General features: G+C 41.0%; 1 protein-coding gene across 1 annotated transcript in view; it reads right to left on the bottom strand.

Annotated features, from left to right (window-relative positions):
• Positions 1–21829, bottom strand: part of TBXAS1 (thromboxane A synthase 1) — a 233206-nt gene that overhangs the window by 72725 nt on the left and 138652 nt on the right. The window contains exons 6-8 of the mRNA XM_050899408.1: positions 20237–20325; positions 17627–17775; positions 15781–15911 (exon numbers count right to left, since the gene is read on the bottom strand). Of these exons, the coding sequence (XP_050755365.1) occupies positions 15781–15911; positions 17627–17775; positions 20237–20325 (369 nt within the window). The remainder of the gene's footprint in view (positions 1–15780; positions 15912–17626; positions 17776–20236; positions 20326–21829) is intronic.

The following is a 21829-nucleotide window of genomic DNA, read 5'->3' as shown; positions in this document are numbered from 1 at the left end:
CATTAAAAACCTGAGTACATTTAAAGCAAAAAAAAAAACCAAACCACCTCACTGAGTGCCCACTCGGAAAGTGGAGCAGCCTCTTGCCAGCCTGGCCCGATCTTAACATTTGTAGTGAAAGCCCAGACTGAGAAGATTTTGTATAACATTGGACTTGTTCTGGTATTTTCATATATTATCATCACTAAAGTCCTATGCAAGTTTCTGGCAGTAGTTCACAGCAATGAGGGAGCACTGTGAGTATTCAATGACACTGCATTTGATGTCAGAAGCCATAGCAATGCCTTTGCTTTCTACTTGAAAGAAAAAAGAAGCATCCCTACAATAATGTTGCAAAAATGCTACATGAAATGCTGAGCAGGCCCAGAATGGGTAGGTACGTCAGCAAATTGATGAAAGCACCTGAGCATGGAAAGTATTAAACACGGTAACAAACTATATCTTCTACATGTGACCAATGTTGTTTTAAAAAATAAGAATAAAAAACCAAGAGTAAGTGTAAATTCAAGTATGACATGGATTTTATAGGCTGAGTTTGCCGCTAAATCTGCAGAGTGGCCGATATGAATTACTGGTTAAAGCACTGACCTCCAAAGAAGCTGGGATGCTTAAAGCTGCACTCCCTTTTTTGCTTTTAAAACACAGTTATAACTGGTGCAGGTTCTCCATCTGTAAAATCGGTACAACACGCATCAAATCTTACAAAACCCCGCGAGGAAAAGCTAATGATGATCTCAGAAAACCCTTTAAGACCTAAGATGAAAACAGATTTACACAGACTCAAAGAGTTTAAGGCATAAGCACCATCACATGTGGGAGACAGGCCTGGAAGGAACTCAGCAAGTTATCTACTCCATCCCCTTGCCACGAGGCAGCATCAGCCAAACCAACACTGACAGCTGTTTATCTAACCTGTTCTTAAAAAGCCAAACTCCAGCTTCCCACAGCCTCCCCAGGCAGTCCATCCCAGCACTGAACCATTTTCGTCACTGAAGAGGTTTTCCCTCCTCCAGTGAGTCACTGCAGATATTGCAGATCTTTAGATTTCACCCAGCTACATCCGTAAGGTCTGAGGCTCCACAACCTGTACTTGTGTATGTCTCTCTCTCTATATATATATTATTTCAGTAGGTCTTTAATAAAGCGTGCTGGTAACAGGAAAATCATACTGCTGAAAAATACAAAACTTTTCACTATGGTAGTGCCTCCATTCATGAGGTGAGGGAGAAGAGCGCTCAGGTACTGCTGGTTTCTTCCTCAAAAATTTTGCACTTTTCTGACCTTCAAAATGCAAAGTTAAAGTAAGAGCGTTAGTAATCTACAGAGGCATGGGCAAGCCTAATTGGACCTGAAAAATGAAGCTGGGGGGAATTGGTAAAAACAAGATTTTGTCAGGGACCCATCTCCCTTCAGCTTAAACTGCTGCAGGTGGCACTAGAGGGCTCACATCTTGAAAGACAACAGCCTCCTCAAGATGTTCCCACATAGTCCAGGGATGAAAATAAATTTGAATTTCAGATCTAATTGTTAGTGAATGGAGAGAGAGCAAAGAATTCTTTCTAGTTGAGATAAGCTTAACATAGCTCTCTATGGCTCTTGTAGACGGAGGCTGTTTTTAATCTTAAGTGCATGGACCTGTTGACTGAGCTGCAAAGATCCTAGCTGGAGGCCTAACTTGGCTGAAGTGATATGTAGGATGAAGAGATCCTACAGTTATGGGAGAGAGAAAATAAGGCACACACCTATTTGATTGTTTCATTAATTATGTGGGCCCACAGAGAAACCTATGGCTTGCCTAGAGAGCTGGAAACCCTTCCAGTAGTTCTTCAGTGTAAAACCAAGGGATTGCCTGCAGCCTGGTCCATTTACACCCCTAATGAACTGACCGCTGTCTCTGACTCTGGGGAGTTTCCTTCCAATACCAGGCTGAGCAGAATGAGCTGGGTGTCTAAGAGAAGCACTAAGTTTCTCCATGAAATTCAATCTAATGGCAAACAAGTGTCATGCACTTTGTGGCAGCTGGTTGGCATTTCTGCTGCGTTGGGCTGGCAGCCTCAGCACAGAGCACGGCACAACAGTATAACCACCACAGCTCCCTCCATCACATGCACACTTGGGGAAGCCTCAGAAAACAGCCCAAAATGCAATGGCTAGAGAGCCTCATCCAGCTTTCCTAATCCCTGCATCATGGTGAGCAAGAGACACTGGTAGCAAATAACAGTGGACTTCAACCTCCTTATTCTGTATTTGCAAAACATTTAGGATAACAACACTCCAGTAATGACTCCTGGCATTATCAGAGTACAAACAATAAATATTGGATTTGTGTGTGTGGTAGCTGAGCTTCTCCTGCCCCACATGTTTTACTGCTTGGAGGTGGAGGAGTGAGGTCATTAGAATACACAGTGGGCAAATACAGCAAGAGAAGAGACAACTGGGCGCTGGGGAAGAAGAACAGCTTGGGCCGGGCCCCCCTCCATGCACGCCAGTGCGTGGAACAGGCACCGACTCCCAAATCAGCAGTGAGCTGACCACCCTGCTGCACACTGTATGCATGCATCCTCTCCCAAAGCTTATCTGGCCTCCCAGTAAACCATCCAACACTCCTCCCCTCCGCTATTCGAAGGAGGAAGGGAGGATGCAGGAAGGGAGTGTTTTAGGCTAAGCATTTGACACCCAGCAACTTGACCCTTTGCTGACTCAAATTGCTGACTAAAGGCTGCTGTTGCAGGCAGCCCTCTGTTCCTTTTCTATTTGCCACAGATTATTACTGTATTCGCTTAAATTTAATTCCTGATTAATAATCAGTTCTGTTTTTAGCAGTTGCCTGACATTCAAGAAAATGCACAGGAATCTCATTATTGCTTCTTTATCCTTTGTTCTTCCTGCCCCATATGCTCTCTTTAACATGCTTGCAGAGCCCCACCGCTCACTTCGAAGAGCCATCAGGACATTTTGGGGGCCATCCTGGGAATTCACTGTTCACATCCTGTCCTCCCTCATCTCTCCCCACGGTTTGTTCAAGATCCTCTCTTTCTGTATCACATTACATATAGATTGCATATGTTTTGAGGGAAGGAACACCTCATTATTTGGTTTTGTGATGGCCTTAAGTAATTCTGGGTAACTACAAAAATAGCTTTTTTTTTAAACTAAATTAATTATGGCTGTGAGACTGATATAAATGACATGTAATGTTACAAAAAAGTACAGTTAACGTTATTTATGTTCTTTATTAACAATATGGAAAAAACACTTCTCTTTCCTATTACTTCTCTGAGCAACTGCTTTCCACTGCTGGCAGGCAATCCTACTGCTGGCTTATCCATTCATGATCACACCTGCACCCTACATTTGGATTTATCCTTGATCTTCGGCTATATTAAACTGGCTTTTACCTGTAGCACATAAATCGCCTCTACATCTGACTCTCCACTTGTGCGCATGAAGGGGTACAGGTTTCTAACGCAGTGGGTGAAAGCAGCATTGGGAAGGAAAGGATTATTTTCAGCTGCCCGGTGACCAATAACAAATTGTGTTATCCTCTGCAGTTTCATGGATGCTCGGTTCAGTTATGGGTTTTATCCAATAGATGGCTCCTCGGTAGCAGGAAGGATTCTCCCCCTGCTTTCCTTTCCTTCACAGAGTTTCAATACGACTTTCTAATATTTACACAGCTATTATCTTGCAAATATAGGCATTTTGTGCACACTGATAAACACACAGAAGAAGCATGTGTGCATGAATTAAAGAACAAAAGAAAAATTAGATGGCATTTTATGTATTTCATGCCACCTTGTCCTCTGCCAGTACAGGGATGCATGAAAAATGACAGTCAGGCAGCCCTGTGGTCTGTAATGCTTCCTAAAGTCAAACTAAAAAAATACAACTTCAGAAACACATGAATATTAACAGCATGCCAGAATACCAGCTGTCTTTCTCCCCGAAAATATGAGGACATCTCCCACATCTTACGTATCCCTGACTGAGCAATACTTAAGCAACTTACAGGCATCATTACTCCTCTGTCAATGAAAGATTTTTCACAAGAAAAAAAAAATCCTAAGTGTAATTATTGATATAACGAACCAGGAGAGCTCTGTGTAATTGGCAGGGTGCAAGTTAATATCATTATGAGTAATGCTGCCATTTCTGAGATGGGGAAAGTGAATAAGCTTTTTTTGTTTTCCAGAAAAACATAATCAGAATAATAATAGCAAAACCCGAGACATTAATTACTTTCAGACAAATCATGTTTATTCCATATATGCGCTTGTGATTCCTCTGAATCAGAAGAGCAGTTCCCAGTCATTTCTGTCCTGAGATCTACCTTGCACCTCACTCAGATCTTGCCAAGATCTTGTCAAACACCTGGCAGTAACCCCACTTTGGGGATTGCGACCCTCCGGTCAGACCACACGATCAAGCAACAAGTGAAAACAGAACACCCACAATAAATAATAAATCTCATAGAAACCAGACCATGGCTATTTAAATCCCTATGGCTTAACACTTCAATGGGGCACAACTATAAGCCCACCATACCTGCTGTTAGCATCTAAAATAATAACATTCCTAATAATAACCTTTATCCTTGAAATATTAAGCTGCTTTGAAAAGGGGGGGAAAGGTACCAGTTTACTATAAATATACATATAAATATATAGCATCTTAACATTAGCACAATTATAGCCATAATAACTGTCAAGAAAAAAATAAATGTTTTGTCCCTGTTCAAAGCTGAGCACAATCACTGTTTACATTTCAGTGCTCCAAAAGGACTTGCCTAATTCCATACCTCAAATCAGCTTCTTGCTAGCTAAAACTTGGAAAATTCAAACCAACTTGCACTTTGCTCACTCCAAAATAACCTCATCAGCATGCTTGATCATGGGCTGTTGCACTAGTGCTTCCCTTTACTCCTGAGCAGACATCCCAAACAGTCCTTCAGCCTAATGGCTATTGTGCAGAGAAACAGCACATGTAAAGGTAGCCCCGTGCTCTGGTGACCCCTCAGCTGGCATAAGGGCCCTTTGCATGCTCAAAGAATAGCTGCGACACTGCTCTTAAACTGTGCAAGGAGCAGATTTAACCCCTGGTCAGTCCCAATACTGGTGAAACACAAAAGAAAGCACCATCTTTCCTCCTGTCTCTCTCTTGGGATGCTGCAGCCAGCAGAACTTACCCAGATCCAAAGCCAAGCCTGCGGACTTTCACCCTCCTCCCCTTTTTAAGGGGCCAAGTTACAAACACGCTAAAAAATCAGAGTTTGCAACTGAAATACTGACAACAATTTTCACTGTGGAGCAGTTTAAAACAGGCAGCAGTGATATTCATTAAGCTGTTAATAATGGATCGTGGCACAAAGCAATTTATCAAGTTTCCATTGTAATTAAAATCACTGAATATTTGGGCACTTGCAATGCACCTAGCTCTCCCTGCTTCTGAAGCTTTACATTTTAATGTGAATTATGGCTCCCTCTCCCCAGAGACCTACTAAAAAGCCCATTTTAATTGGTATGTTTTTAATTGAGATTACATTATTAAAAAGTGTACATTTCTGTTGGAGAGAGAAAGGAGATGCTTGGCTCCCCTCTAGTCTCTGTCTCTCTTAGATATAGCTTGCTCATCCCAGCGGAAGGGAAAAATGAAGGGTAGTCGTTGCGAAGAAAGTGGAGAAAGACCTGCACAGTCACAGGCTATGAAGCCAGGGCAAGGCTGCCATTGACTGCCGCAGACGCAGGATTTCCTAGGCGGATTTTCGGGGCAGTAGAGGAATCGCCGCAATCGTTCAGGCTGCTCTTTTGCAAAAGGCAGACAGAGGAATGCCACGCAGGGATTCCTGCCTCGCAGCCAGCTGACATCAAGGGCACATTTTAGAAAGCCTCTCCTCAAGGTTTCTAGTGACAGGCAATCTGTCCTTTTCCATAATAAGTAACTCTAATGTTAAATTATCCTCAAAATCCAGATACGGTCATGAGCGGATGGGGTCTAGCGAAGGCCTCCGGCTCTGCTGGCTCCAGCAGGCTGTGGGGGGAGAGGCAGCTGCCGGGGCGGTCTGGGCACGGCGGCAAGAAGAGAATTGCCCTGGCAAAGTTGGTCACCTTTGTGCATTGAGACGGTCAGACTGACTTGCCACCAGGTTCAAAAGAAAAGCAACTTCATGCACTTGGCATCCAAATGGTGGCCACATAAATCGTTCTCCTGTTGGCAAGATGGGCTGTCGCTGTCTCTTATAAGTAGGAGTATGGATCTGCTAGGGTAAGTAGACACAAGAGAAAAGGGAGAAATATCAAAGGAGTGCAAAGTAGATACCAACAGTTGAGATGGATCAAGGGAGAAACCTCCAGAGATCAAAACATGCCAACAGATGGACCAGACAGTTGAACCAGAATGAAATATCACGGAATGGCTTTTTTATAACTGCTTCAGAAAAGGTCATACTGTATTGCAAAAAGAAGGCAGTGTGTGGGGCTGAGAGAGGTCACTGTAGGCAAATAGAGACACAGAGAGACTAACATAGACAAATTCAAAGATCACCCACTAATATCACAAGTGCTGCAACTCCCCTCCTAGTTCTGGGAGTGACTCAGGGAGGAAGGATGGTGAACCAATAACAGATAAAAGAAAAAAAAAAAAGGATGAAATATGAAAGATAAAACTGAAAATGTTTAAAATGACAGAGAAAGGGAAAGCTCTGTTATTGCAATTAGGTCAGTAAATCTGTGATTTTTTCTAAATTAAGAATTTAGATGCTATGCTCTAGTTACATATGTCAGAAGAAAGTCTGTTTGTAGAGGGAAAGTACCCAAACATGCTATTGCTCTGAATGGCAAGGTAAAATAAATACATAAAACTCCCAGTCCCAGTCAACAGATCCCTTGCAGATTTAGATCAAGAGTAAGTAAAAAAAATAAAGGCTATGTAAATGAAGATTAGATCTCATATCCCACCTTGGCATTAAAGGCCATCAGCCTGTTATGTAGAAAATTAATATTCAGATGATTTCATTTTACGGCAAGATTCCCTTTGTTTGCTGATTTGAAAACTCCACACCCTGGATGAAGACCAGATCACAGATTAAGCAGGAAAAAGGAAGGGCTTTCAGTGACCTAAAGTAGGATCTTCTGAGAAACTTGGGAGGGACAGACCACACGGGTAATGTAGAGAAGAGATGAGGAACTGTAAGAGAGAGAAGTTACAAAAGAAAGGGAATGCACACAACTTCAGGGTGACATTTTTTCCTTTCAGCCAAAGGGATGAATACCAAGACCGTACCATGAAGGAAAGCAAATGATAGCCAGTGGGGAAAAGACATGTTGGAGAAGATTTACTTTATGCTGAGGGAATTGCAAAGGGAAACTGTGCTTCCAAGCCTATAGGAAAATGACCCTGAAAGACAGATGTAACACTGTGTAGGCTGGATATTTTGCACAGATGAGAACATGCAGCAGAAAGGCCAGATTACTTACTGATTTGGCATGTATCAACAGATATATGACTACATCAGATTCTGCCCCAAGTGCTATAAAAGAAAGGCAGCTGGAGATGCTTTACTCCCTTCCCAGAAAACAGATACCTTTTTCTCAGCCCTGGACACAGCAAAGTCTCATTGGGTATGTGTAACTTCTGTGAACCAACACCCAGGAACATTTCCCCAAAGACACACAGTGACCCAACAGGTTGCAACAGCCTTGATCCAATTATTTTCTCTGATCAGAGTATCAGGAGAGATGCTAACTAACCAGGGGACAAACTTTATGTCTAAGGTCATGAAACAGCAGTATTGAGTACTAGGTATAAAAAGTATTAAAGCCTATGCCACATCCTCCTCAAACAGATGGCCTTTCAGAAAGATTTAATCAGACATTGAAATGCATGCTGCGAATACTCATTACTAGCACAGGATCAGGCTGGGACAAGTGGCCAGCACTGACGTTATTGCCTACAGGGAATTACCACAGGCATAAACAGGATTTTAAACATTTGAACTTCTCTCTGGATAACAAGCACAGGGTCCCCTTGCCATCATAAGGGAGGGTAAAGCAAAAAATTCATCATGGTGTGGGCCAGGTCTAGGTTGCAGAGGAGAAGCAAGAGAAGCGAGAGACCCAGACCCTTATAAGGAACAAACACCTTTTTTTTGGCTTCCTCATCCTCCATTTTTCGCCTGTACTGGTCAAGCCACCACAAAGCTCAGTGACACAGACCAGCGTTTGCTGGATCCCACCTTCAAAGCACAATGAGCTCTTGCTCTTCTTATTTTTATGGACACATAAAACAGAGCTGCAACCACACTCCCTCCCCTTCAGTATCAAGAAGAGGAAAAACAGGGTATAGCCACAACAACCAGCACCTACAAAGAGGTGTAAGTAGGGCTGGCCAAAAGTGGGGGGGGGGGGGGGGGGGAAGAGGACTTTTAAACTCCCCTTCAACGATGGGGCAGTTTCTTTGAAAAAGACAGGTTTACCTTTCAATTCTTTCTTCTTCCAGTTTTTCAGAGAAATATTACTGCAAACATTATTTGAAAGAGGCCTTAAGCTATCTTTTGGCCTGGATTTTTGATAAACACTATTTTAAGTGACTGATTCTACCATATAAACACAATTTTAAAAAGTCACTAAACCCCTTGACATTACCAACAACTGAGCATGTGGGTTTATTTATTTTTACTCTGGATGAAAAAGCCTTTTCTCAACACTAAAAATCCCACCCTTCTCAATTAAAAGACGTTTCTCGTATGCTGTAGATCAGCAAAGCCAAATGTCCATCTTCACTTCCTGCACCAGCTGGTGAAAACAGGAGGAAAATGCATGCAAACCTTATTGACAGAAGCATTTAAATCCTTCCTCCCTGTAACTCTGAAGGCATCCTGTTGGCCTAACGACTTCCTGTGGATTAATGCTGCTATAGGGAGTGTCTGAACCTCCCCTGTTCTGCCGAGAAAGGGGCGAAGTTACCATTTTTTGAAGGCCCTCTGAAGGAGCTCCACCACACATCTCTTAGAAAGTGAGGTTAGCTTTTCCTGCATAGATACCCACATTTTCCCAGTACTGTCTGCAAGATCATTCTTGGCAACTCCAGATACGCAAAAACTTCACTAGCCTAATCAGTATGAACACTCTGGTGCTTTCATTTTATTTCCGTCCTTTGGTACAAGTCTATCTTCTTGCAAACTGAAGCATGTGAGCGGTGCTCCAAGAAGTCAATGAGATGGCTCACGTGCATGACAGCACTTTGAACCCCAGATTGCAGCTGAGGTGGGACACGTGAAATACGAGATAGGGACACCGCTCATGTCACCTCCTGAAGAAGAAATGAAGATACACAGCAGTGGCTGAAGAAGACTAAAAGGGAGTGGGGAGAGATGGAGGTATTGGAGAAAGAGTTCCAGATGCCAACATTATATTGTTACGGTTGCTGCAGGGTTTGCTGGAGTGAGGCAGATAATATATACATGATACCATCTGCCTGTTCCTTGTCTAGGATCCATAAAGTACTCTGATCCATAACCGAGGAGGCAGTAGAAATGGTGCGAAAAGAGCAAAGGGTGAGCGATAGCAAGCAGACCTGGTATGCGCTTGCTGGCAGCAGGTAACCAAGCAGACATTCGCTATCTTCTTGTGACTGCAGTGCTCGTAAAGCGCTGGGCTCACAGGTGTGCTGGGCTGCAGAACTGGGACAGATGCAGCAGTAATGCAAAACTCTTCCTGCTTCCCCTTCAACATGCCTCAGGGAGGTGAGAAGGTCACCCCTCTCGTTACTTATTCTGTCCTTGATCTCTTTTGAGCAGAGAGACTGCAGAACTGCATTTCATGATGAAAGAACCTCAGCCAGACACTTCAGCCCAGGCCTGAAACCAAAAGATCATGTCGTAGGCCTGCAATTCATCATTGGAAAGATAAAAACAGACTGATCAAGAAATTTCAACTGGTGACCAAAAGTAATAGAGATTTCAAGTTCATCTCCATTCGAGGTTTTGAGGCTTGCTATGTTTAAATGCCCACTTAAGAAATCCTGAGGAAGTTATAAAATTCATTACATCTCTAAGAAAAGAAAAAAAAAAAAAAAAAGGATTTTTCTTCAAATGTGGGAAGGAAGGAACACAATTTTAAAAGCAAGCAGTAATGGCTTTATTTTTAATGAAGGTGAATAACTAAAATGCCTTTTAACATAATGCCACTTTTTTTTCCTCTTAGAATCACTGTATGCTGCCCAAGCACAGACACCAGATTTAATGTTCAAAAGGTTTTTAACATATTCTAGAGGAATGATACCCTTCTCTTAAAACAGCAGAGATACAGGTTTGAGATTTGGGTTCAAACCCCATATTTAGCACAAATTCCCTCTATATCTTTAAGACACACATTTACCTTTCTGGAAAGCCCACTTCACATTTCCTCCTGACAAAGGCAGTGGATAATGACATGATCAAACCGTGAGAACAGCCCAGTGGAACAGAATCGCAGCATCCCTCCTACAGACTTAGAAAAACAAAAGGACCAGACTGATCCTTTGTTTTACTGACTTTATTAATCAATAAAAATTGATTATTTAATATTGCCATATAGTGTATATCCTTAAATGGACACCACCTTCTTTCAAATATAAACAAGTTTTGCTTGGTTTTCTACAAAGGCAAGAAAACTGCACACTATTAGAAGGCGTCTAATCCTCCCATCTGCTGTTTCCTTAGAAAAATATTTACTTTTTAACATCTGTACTGCATTTCCACAGTTCAAACACACACATAGCTCCTGGAATGTACATAGTATTTAGCAAATTTTTAACTAAGTTTTCTTAGTAATTGTATAGTTTTCCCTTGACAAGGAGAGGATCAGACTTTTTCAGGAGGATTACCTCTGCTCAACTCATTTCAAGCAGCTCTTGAATAAAATAGTTCATTAGTTCATGAAAAGGAAAAACTCCAGGGAACTGCTGGGGAAGGAAGAGAAAAGAACAAGAGTGCCACAGTAATTAGGTTTTCAGATTGTCCCTTATCCTCCAGAATGCAGGTACACACACGCATGTCCCTCTTCCCCTTAGGTAAAGCATTTAGGGGAGCTCATTGCACGTTTTTCCCTGGGAATCAGTGTTTCAGAGATTAAAGTTGTAACCAGGCCATCATTTCCCAGAAAGAAATTAAAAGATACCACTTCCTTATAGCACATTTCTATTTCTAGTCTGTAATGAAAGGGTGGTTCTCTCCCCTTTGCAAGCATTTAAATACCTTAGTTTCAGACTTCCTCAAAATTCAGTTTCCTGACCTTTTTAGGCTCCCATGGCTGATGCTGGAAAACCAAAGGATCTCAACTCACCAGGAATCACTCGTGCCTGCCCAGGTGTACGGGCAGACCAGGGGCAGCAGAGCCACTGACTGTACCTACCTGGGATCAGGGAAAGGATTGGCCAGGAATGAGGATGGGAAGCAGGGAAAACTGGAGGGGGTTGCAATTATTCACTGGCAATTGCTGACCAGAGGACAACCTCTTTTGATCTAGACCTAGCACAGCAGAGTACAGAGCATCGCAGGGCCATACCGATTCACGGGAGGCCAGATCACCACCACGACTGACAGCACCATACAGCTTCTTTGTGGCTTTACACCACGTGGCTCACAGGCAGCGTGGTTCACAGCAGCACAGCCTTCACACGCTTCTCCTGTTGTTCCTTCTGTCTGCTCTGCACTTACACCAAAAGCATTCAGGTAGTCCGTAGGCCTCCAGCTAGATTGACTAAACTGCCAACCGAGATGCCAATGAATACAGTTCTGGTGATACTTCTCTGTGCTTTGTCACCCTCTCATTTCAAATCGGCTTGAGACAACCAAGAAACAGCTGATCACCTTCAGAAACCTCATCAGGTTACTACCTGCCTGGCATGGATCAGTAACCTTGAGTTATGCATTCACAGCAGACAGTATGACTGGAAAAATCAGGAGATGCCAGAAGAATGTGTTGCAGCCTCTGTGAACTCTCCAATTCTCCTTGTTAAAGGGAGCATTTTTTGAAAACTAGATTTTCCCACAGGTCTGTTGTGATTTTCCAAAAATAATGTTTTGCAATATCCTTAAATTGTTACATTCCAATTGTTATTATTACTATGGATTACAAATGAAATTCTGGCCTTTCATCTGCTGAGGGGGCTTAGTTTCAACCCACGGTTTTAGAAAGGAGTCTCAATTTTGTGCACCGTTAAAGACTCCTTCATCTAGATAGCATCATTTAAAACAGACTGGTAGGTTAAGAACTGAGCTATAACATGACAGGAAAACAACTCTTATATGAATAATGATTTGCATATCAGATTATTAAGTGAAAATCTATCAAACTATCATTTATTGAAGTAAACAAACAGTCTATTTGCCCTGTTTCTGGAAACATTTTGCCTCAGGGAAAAATTTAAACCTGGGCAGATAATCAGGATAAGGCATTTGAACACTTAAATCCTGCTGGAGTCTTCAAAGTAGGTGTTAAGTGGTGCATTAAATTTGTGCTGTTTCTTCTGAGCAGGGCGAATTTGCTCTTCTGTAAATAGTGGGAAAAGCATTTTACAATAATTTGAATCCATGAATAAATGTAATATATTAAAATTTCTAAAGTACGACCACTAAATGTTTTTGTACATAAGCCAAATGAGTGGAATATCCAGGACTGAAATTATTTGACTGACCACAGAAGGATAATATATAATTAAAATGACATCTGCAGCACTAACCGATGGGATGAGAGAAAGTGACATCACAGATCTCATATAAGCTGCAAGCGTATTATTAGATCTAAACCTCGCTGTAAAATTACTATCTGCCCATGGGATTATCTTTAGGCATTCAGAAGCATTGTTTCATTTACTGATAGAACAGGGATGATAACAGGCTGACTTTGCTTGTCACATTGTTTTTTGGCCTTTCTTTATTCTTTGTACAAGTTAGCTGCAGATGAGAGGAAGACAAGTTTTGGCTGAATCACTTTCGTGGAGCTTTTCATTGTTTTACAGTTTGTTCCGAAGGCTTTTTTTATTTTTTTTGCCTTCCTACCCCCCCAAAGAAAAGAACCCAAAAGCATTTTTAATGGTGATAAAATTAATGAGGAGTAAAAGATGCACACAATGTAACGTCTAGGAATGTGGCAACCTAAGGAATACCCATTGGCCTAATGCAGCACAGGGAGACTGTAAGACTTTGCTTATAGCTCCCATTATTAGCACAAAGAACCAGTAGCTACCGATTATATCTTGGCCTCATTAAAATTCAGTGCCAAAACTCCGACTGACTTCAGTGGGTACATTTCATCATTTGAGACCTAGGACACAGGACATAATTCTCCTTCAAATGTAGGGCTATCTAGGACACCTAATCTCTACAGATTACATTTCTGCATTAAATTGGACACAGCTGCATTTTGATCTGTTTCACATACCATTTTTATGTTCCTGGCAAATTATTAAGTTGCCTATACTTGTAACAAGACTCGTGTGCCACCAACCTAAAATAATCAAAATTCTGAGAGCGTGTAACAAGACAGGCAGTGAAAAGGGAAAAAAAAGGAAGCTCCAAACTTTCCAGTTGCTTTTGAAAACCATGCTAATGATCCTGAACTGCAAAGGGGACTTAATGCGCTCTCAGAAATCTGGTCTTAAGTGTCTAACTCCCAGCATTTGAAATAGTTCCCATATGCCAATTTTGCAAACTAGGCAAAAGTCCAGGAGCAGGCGGGACCACAGCCAGTCATGGACTTGTGCATACACTGTTAAGGCAAACACGGACCTTGTACTTTCCTCCACACTGCCCTGATACTGGGCAGCTACTGCCATGTGTTATCTCTTACAGCACCTCCCAACATCCCTTCCAATATAACCTTAAACCTCTGCTCCATCAACCACTGAAATCTGCAAACAGGCTGCATATGCAGAGAATGCTGCCTCCTGCTCTTGTCACTACAATCTTGCTTTTCTTTGTGTTTTCTCCTAACCATACCCACCTGCTGTCCTTTATCTTAGTCTGCAGTTCGAGGGAGTGACCATCTCTAGTATAGTGAAGGATTTAGCCCATGATCAATGCCCTCAGTGCTACTGCCACAGAAATACATTGCATTTTATTGATAGTAGTTAATACATTAACTACTTTTAATCCACATTAGATTGTTTCATTGTCCCTTTTATAAATGATACACAGAATAGACTTTTCATGCAGATCCCTTCAGCATAAATCTTTTGATTCAAAACTCTCCATACCTAGAGCCACACCAGTATGCCATTAAAAGTTCACACTGGATCTGTGCGCTAGAAATGAGGTGTCTGCAAGTAGCTTAGATACACCATCCCTGTTAGAAAATATTCCTCCAGCACTCAGCCTGGGCCAGGAAGCATGTTCATGAATCACGAATTGTTTGTGGTCGGTCAGTGGTGCTTACAATCTTTTGGATGTAAAGAAGGACGGAGACAAAGACCTAAAGGCCAGTGGGGGCAAAGACTCCTAAAGATGGGCTGGAGGAAAGACAGGAAGCATGTGGTGATAAAGCACAACAAATACAGAAGTGAGACTTCACTGCAGAAAAAGTCAAAGAAAAAGAGCAGAACACGCAACACAGAAAAGAGCAGCAATATCTTTGAAAATCGATTTGATTTTTAAATGTGTCCTGGATGTAATGTAAGGTAAACTAAAATCCATTTTTTCCTGAAAGGTGACAGCTGTGGGCCTAAGCTGTGAGAAAAAGTTGGGAGGATCCATTCTCACCTGTCCTGTTACCCCATCAGAATTGCTTGTCATCTCAAAGTGGTAAAAAAATCTCTTATATTTCAATATTAACAGCTTCTTAATGTGTATGTTGTAGCATGTTTCATGTCAATTGATATGCAAAACTTGTCTCGGTTACCTTTAAAATGGAATTCTCATTGATATTCTTTGTTTCTCACTACACATCCATAATTAAGTGGTTAACTTATTTTTAGGGATATTATGTGCAGTCTGCAGTAAAGAATGGTCCAAAAGGACAAGTAGACCTGAAGAACTTTTGTATCACAGAACTGAAGCACATGCCTATGTTCCAAATGCTTCGTATATCAAAAATAGAGAGACTTCCATAAAAATGCATGTGCCTTCAGATACTTCATAAAACAACAGTGATTAAAACAAAACAAAAAAACCCAGAACTGCCTTATGTCCAGACGAAAGAGAAATACATGGGTAACAAACGATTTGCTAATAATGCATACCCATTAGTTTGCATACTTCAGGTAGTATTTACTGCCTTTCTCTTTAGCCATCTCAATATCAAGTGTCTGCTCTTAACCAGACATTCACGTTCTTTCCATTTTCAAAAGCAGTAGGAACTGTCACAGGACTATATAAAACCTGCCTCAGCTCTTCGGTAATGACTGGGTTGAAACACTCAGTGGGGGCTCCCTTTTTTCTGGTCGTTAAGGAAAAGCAACATGGACAAAACTCCTGACTTGAAGATGAGAAAAAGTTCTACAGGGTGAATCCTTCCTTCTGGGTCTAGAAACTGGGTTGAAAAGTCATCCCAGATGTAACATTTTCTACATCCTTATTTGAACAGAAATACTAAGAGAAGCAATCTTTCTTGTAATGTGTTAACAATTCTGCATCAACACCAAGCCTGGTTGATGGTACATAAAGCTAAAAATGAATAAAATCTTCACTAAATTGCTTTGAATGTTCAAACAGACTGAGTTTGCTTTTTCAACTAAGGCTTATGCTACTTCCAGATTTTTCCTCAAAACATTTGCTTATCCATATATTTATCACAGAAATAGCCTTACCTCAGCTGCATCTTGCTGGTGTCTGAAAACAATTGCATTTTTTATGGTTTGGATAAAAAATCCATTCAGTTCCTTTTGTTTCTTGGTTTGCAAAATCCGGAGCAATGGGATCATTATGAATGGGAAAGAAACTGTAAGAGATTTTAAAGAAGAAAACACTGAATCAGACTGTAAAGGCATATAATAACACCCTCCTTTCATTAAGTTTATAAAACTCATCAAGTGGGATGTGTTACTTTTGTGAAACCTGTTTTTTCCTCTTTCTCTTTCCCTCTCCCTCTTTTTCTTCCACCCCCATAGGCTGGTAAAGGATTTCCTTTTAGAAATTCCATGTTGGCCGGTACTCCTCTGCCAGACAGATGCCTTCCCAGCTTGCTTCCACAATGCTTCAGGAATTCAGTTCAGCTTCTTGATGCCACAGAGCCACCAGAACAAAAGGGAGAATTATTTTCCGTGCCTACTAAAACAATTACATACAGAAGGTGAGGGATCTTGAACTAGCCTAGCAGCTTATGGCACTGACCCATGAAATTGTGCAGCAGTCATTCTCATTTACAGTTCTCCAATATTAGGATATTGGTTTGCTATTTTATTTTGCTTCTCTAAACAGGCCACAGACTCTGGAATTGGGATGTCATCACAAGGATGGTCGCCAGTCCATGGCCTTTATAGTTAGGAACTAGAAACCTGAGTGAAGTCTTGCATCTTAATAAATCCCTTGTTAACTTATGAACAGCTTAAGACTAACAAATCAGTCATCGGAAAACCCCTGTGCTGCCAACAGGGCAACACAGTGTGGACATTCAGACCACATAATGTACCAGCAGAAAGAGATCAACCAAGGAATCCAACCCCAAACCCTACAGAAACTTTCTTTAATGAAGGACATGGTCTTAGACATATAGGGGCACATTTCTGTCCCTTCAGAAATTAGTCACAAATCACACTTTGCAATCAGGTTAAACATTAACCCTAGGACATTTTGGATACACAATTCCAGAAGGAAACAGTTCATGTGCTGCTAGTACAGGTGCAATCTGTAATGCCAGCAGGATCAGATGGGCCCAGGAAACTTTGCCACTGTGCCACCTGACACTACTGTGTGCAGGTCTAGATAGCAAGATGGTAAAACCTCAACAACTTCAATCATGCTGTGGCTTCCTCAGCTACTATTCTTACTGCCCTTGCATTAACAAGGCCACCATCACCATGGAGCCTTAGCTTTCATGCCCTAGAACTAAATGGCTTTATACCCCATTCTTGCATTCCCTATCTATTCACCTGAAAATAAATGCATTTTCTTACAACAGCCTGTGCTGGCACTTATCATCTTTATCCTTTGTAGACATCAACCAGCCTGCTGCTGCTATTCAAATAAGAATTTGGAGGACTTATACTATCTGCTTATACTCCTCTACCTTTTCTTTAGTGGGTTATTAGCCCACTATTGTTTATGGGTGGGATTTCAATCCCTACCAAGCAAACCGAGTACACTAAAACTTTACTCTCAGGCTCCAAAAGGCAGTTACTCTGTTTTAATGCAGAAGTGTATTAAAAGAGATATCGTAGAAAATGCAGGTCCCAGAAACCTTCCACTCAGATCAACCTGGAGCACTGCCTTCCCAGACTCTCATTTTCTGGAGGAAGTTGCATTAATGGTGACAAGAGCTGTAGAGCATATGGTGGAAATCTCGAGGGTATACTTGGCCTGTAGGTTGCATTCTGAACACCTCTGATATAAAGTCTGCTATATATCTTCCTGCTCCTGCTTCAGCATGTTTTGCAATTTGAGAATGACTTCTAGAAAATTACCATAAGGAAGTAGACAAAGGTAGACTATACTCACGGACTAGAATGAGGAGAGGCTTAAACAAAGCCATTTCAAAGAATGTTCTGCAATTCTTAACAAAGGGGTCATTGGGATTCTTCTGAGAATCTACCTCAGTACCAAAAGCTACGCTAGCAACGACATCCAAGGTAAAGCAGTTATAACACCTGCATTGAGATGAAGAATGATAAATTATTAGCTACAAATTACATAACCATTAACATCTTGCTTCTACAAACATCACATAACATTAATTTTTGCCTCTGATTTTCTTTTTGCTTTTAGATTCGAGCTTTGCCAACAAGAGATGTTTCCATCATTCTGACAAATGCTGGTGCTTAATCATGAACACCTTCCCTCCGTCTACAAAGTGAATGTATTTTCATATAGCTCAATAATTCCACTAAAAATTTATAAAAAATAAACAATTTCATTTGTTATTACTGAGAAATCAAATGCAACAGGTCAGAGATTCATAAGCATTTTCTTGGTATGCATCCTAATAAAAGCGATCATTCCTTTCTCATTTTAAATTGCAGAAACCACATCTATTACCAGTCCACTTTAAACTCTCAGTGAAAAGAGGTGCTTAAGTAAAATTTCCTATTAAGGATTTCCTTCGTCTTCTTGGTAGCTCCTTTGTAATGTAAAATTGTGGTCAAAAACAAGAGAAACTGACACCATGTGATAGTGCTGTATCTCTGCAGAGGAGCAGCAAATGCTTTGAGAACTACAAATGATCTGTGGACCATGATCTAGAAACTTCAGAACTTACTGAATCTCTCCCCACACATCTGACCATCTATCCAGTTGTCTCACCATCTTTATTTCTGCTGGGCATTAGCAGCTATATTTAGTTATGAGATAAATCAACTGAGAACATAAAATATCCTTGAGATTTGATTCTTCTGATCTGTGGTCAAGTCTGCAATGACTGTTCTTCTATGTTCCCTTACAAAAGGCTAATATCAAATTCTCTGGTATTTTAACCTGAGTGAAGATGTATTAAGAGAAAGACAGGACTCAGGCCCAGTATATCCTGTATATATATTGTGAAGCAGAATTTCTAAACTATGATCTTTGGGCACTGTCATTCTGATGACACCAGAGCAGATCTGGAAGATAACAACAATACTGCAAAGCTAAGTAACTTTGGGTTTTCAACTCTTACACACACAAAAAAGCATTATTAGAAGTTGAAATGTTAAAAGGGGGGGGGCACTGCAATAAAACAATAATTTCAGAACCACTCAATCACCTACCTCTCCAAGGTACTGAAAAATCTTAACTAAATTTTGAGTTGTTGGCAAAACACAAAATGGCTAAAGACAGCTAACATACAAGACGACAGGAGGTTGCAGATAGGGTATTTACATTCAAAAAAAAGCTCCCAAGGCAATTCTGGGAAACTGCAGTGCAATGAGAATCACGTTTATATATGTCAAACCTGCTGAAATGGTAGTATGATAAAACAACTGGAAGATCATACTCTGAGATGGGCAACATCATTCATTTATACTTTCAAAAGGTCTTTTCCAAAGTGCCTTTTGAGAGGTGAAACCCTATCATGGATCAATAGCTAAAAGACCAGGCAAAGAAAAGGACAAATGGAAAAAAGGGAAAAGCCTGGAAGGACTCAAAAGGTCAATTTTCATCAGAGCACTAGGCTAAGCGTAATGTTTCTCAAGGTTTCATAGCATCTCTTCAGATGTTTAATAAAGAGATCTCTGTGCACACACATACACTTGTGTGCGTACATATACATGTACTTGAAAAGAGATGGATGAATTGTGGCTAAATATCCGTTTCTTTAGATGAAACAAAATTATTTGTGCTGCTCCAGTTTGGGGGAAATCATGAAGAGCTTCGGAGGGTGCTGACCAATCCAGCAAATGAAGTGTACGCAAAATAGTGCCTATTAGAAAGAATGCGTTTGAACTAGTCAGATGCCATACAGGGTCCTAGAAGAAATGCATCCGCTCAGAGAAGGGGCTAGACAGTGTTGTGAACAGTTCAGTGAAGACCTCTGATGAAAGAGCAACAAAAAAGATAATAGGATGTTAAATGCATAACAAATGGGAGAATGCACAGTATGGAAAATATTAAAGTGTCATTTTATAAATCAATGGTGCATTCTCATCTGGAGTACTGATCCTGTCGTTTCACAAAAGGCTAGCGTGCCATTAGAGGGGGTTAGGAAGAATGTGGTAAGAATGATTAAGTGCTCAAACAACCTCATATAAAAAAAAGCATGAGGGTGATGGACTAGTGGGATTTGATACTAGATCAATTCCTATATTTGTACATTATTGGCAGACTGTAGAGAGCAGACTGGACAGGGACTGATGCAGCTTTCCTTTCTGCTTCCAGCTGTTAAAACTTCATTAAACAACAGCTAGAAATACATTAGATGCTTTTCCAAAATTACTTTTCAAGTATGCAATGGCTGCCCCCAGGAAGAAAAGGCATCTATCAGACACATCCTCTATTAAACTATCATCTCCACTTATAAAAGCGAGGACAGAAAAAAAATCTTTTTATACAGTAAGTGCATATTTAGAATAACTGCTGCTATTGACTTTTTTTTTTTTTTAAATCTGCTACTAATTTCTGGCATGTTGAACATACCTCTGGATATCAAAAGCTTTGCCACAATCTGCATAGACTTTCAAGTTACACAGCAGGACGTCACAGGCCTGGTTTATTAGCGGTGTCATCTAGAAAGGAACACATTGTATTGTGAAAAACATTAAAATGTTAAAAAAAAAAAATCAATTATTCTGAATTAGTTTTATCCAGTAGATGGGACAGAGCTCTCAGGATCCTCTGCAGGTGTAGTCAGGCACTTTTGCACAGGTAAGATGAAATGTTGGGACTATCTGCTAAAAATAAACCTACACATTACAGGGATGCCCTTCTCCAGCTCTGGGCCGAAATTCGAGAGGCCCTATTGCTTACCTGACCTTTGGTTCTTGCCCACCTGTGCCTATATACACAGAGAGCTATCAAGCAAAGACATCCCCCTCTCTTTTTAATCATTTCCTGTTCCAACTGATGATTTATCACGATCCATATTGCCAGTACATTACATTCAGGCTACATATGCTGCAGGGCAGAAGGAATAATATTTTCCATAGTCCCAAAGTCCTGTAAAGATATTAGCATCAGAGGCCCAGCATTTCCATCCTGCTGTCCCTCAGTTTTAGGGATTTAACATGTACATTAGAAAAGCACCGTGTATACCACTACAATTTGCTGAGGGCAAACTGCTATTGCTACCTGAGGAAAGGGTTTTCTGGAGTGGTGATACCATTAAATGGTGTCCTGGTTTTGGCTGGGATAGAATTAATTTTCTTCCTAGTAGCTGGTATAGTGTTATGTTTTGGATTTAGTAGGAGAATAATGTTGATAACACACTGATGTTTTTAGTTGTTGCTAAGTAGTGTTTATACTAAGTCAAGGATTTTTCAGCTTCTCATGTCCCGCCAGCAAGAAGGCTGGAGGGGCACAAGAAGTTGGCAGGGGACACAGCCAGGACAGCTGACCCAAACTGGCCAAACGAATATTCCATACCATATGACGTCATGCCCAGTATATAAACTGGGGAGAGTTGGCCGGGAGGGGTGGATGGCTGCTTGGGAACTAACTGGGCATCAGTTGGCGAGTGGTGAGCAATTGCATTGTGCATCACTTGTTTTGTATATTCTAATTCTTTTAGTGTTATTATTGTCATATTATTATTATTATTATCATTATTATTATTTTCTTCCTTTCTGTCCTATTTAACCGTTCTTATCTCAACCCACTAGTCTTTCTTACTATTTTTTCGATTCTCTCCCCCATCCCACTGGGTGGGGGGAGTGAGTGAGCAGCTGCGTGGTGCTTAGTTGCCGGCTGGGGTTAAACCATGACAAATGGACATTCATGTGAATTTATTCAGCTGATGGTTCTTTCCAGTCATTGACACATGATGGTCAGGTAGACTTACCCACAGCCTGGCTGTAGCTAACAGTGCAATAGTCTCCTCTTTAGGGCTTCATGGAAACCATGACAGAGGTAACCATCAAGACCTCATTAGTGGTCATCATTAAAGTCTCTCTCTCTTTCTTTTTAACTTTTTACATATGAAAGGCATCAGACACTTGCCTTGATTACACCTACTACGGGGGCAGAGGAAGGGTGTACCAGCAATCCAGCCGTGACCCTAACGCATTATCTGCT

The sequence above is a fragment of the Gymnogyps californianus genome, chromosome 1 (genome assembly GCF_018139145.2).
Source record: "Gymnogyps californianus isolate 813 chromosome 1, ASM1813914v2, whole genome shotgun sequence".
NCBI classification, from domain to species: domain Eukaryota; kingdom Metazoa; phylum Chordata; class Aves; order Accipitriformes; family Cathartidae; genus Gymnogyps; species Gymnogyps californianus.
This window is presented reverse-complemented; position numbering and strand designations above follow the sequence as displayed.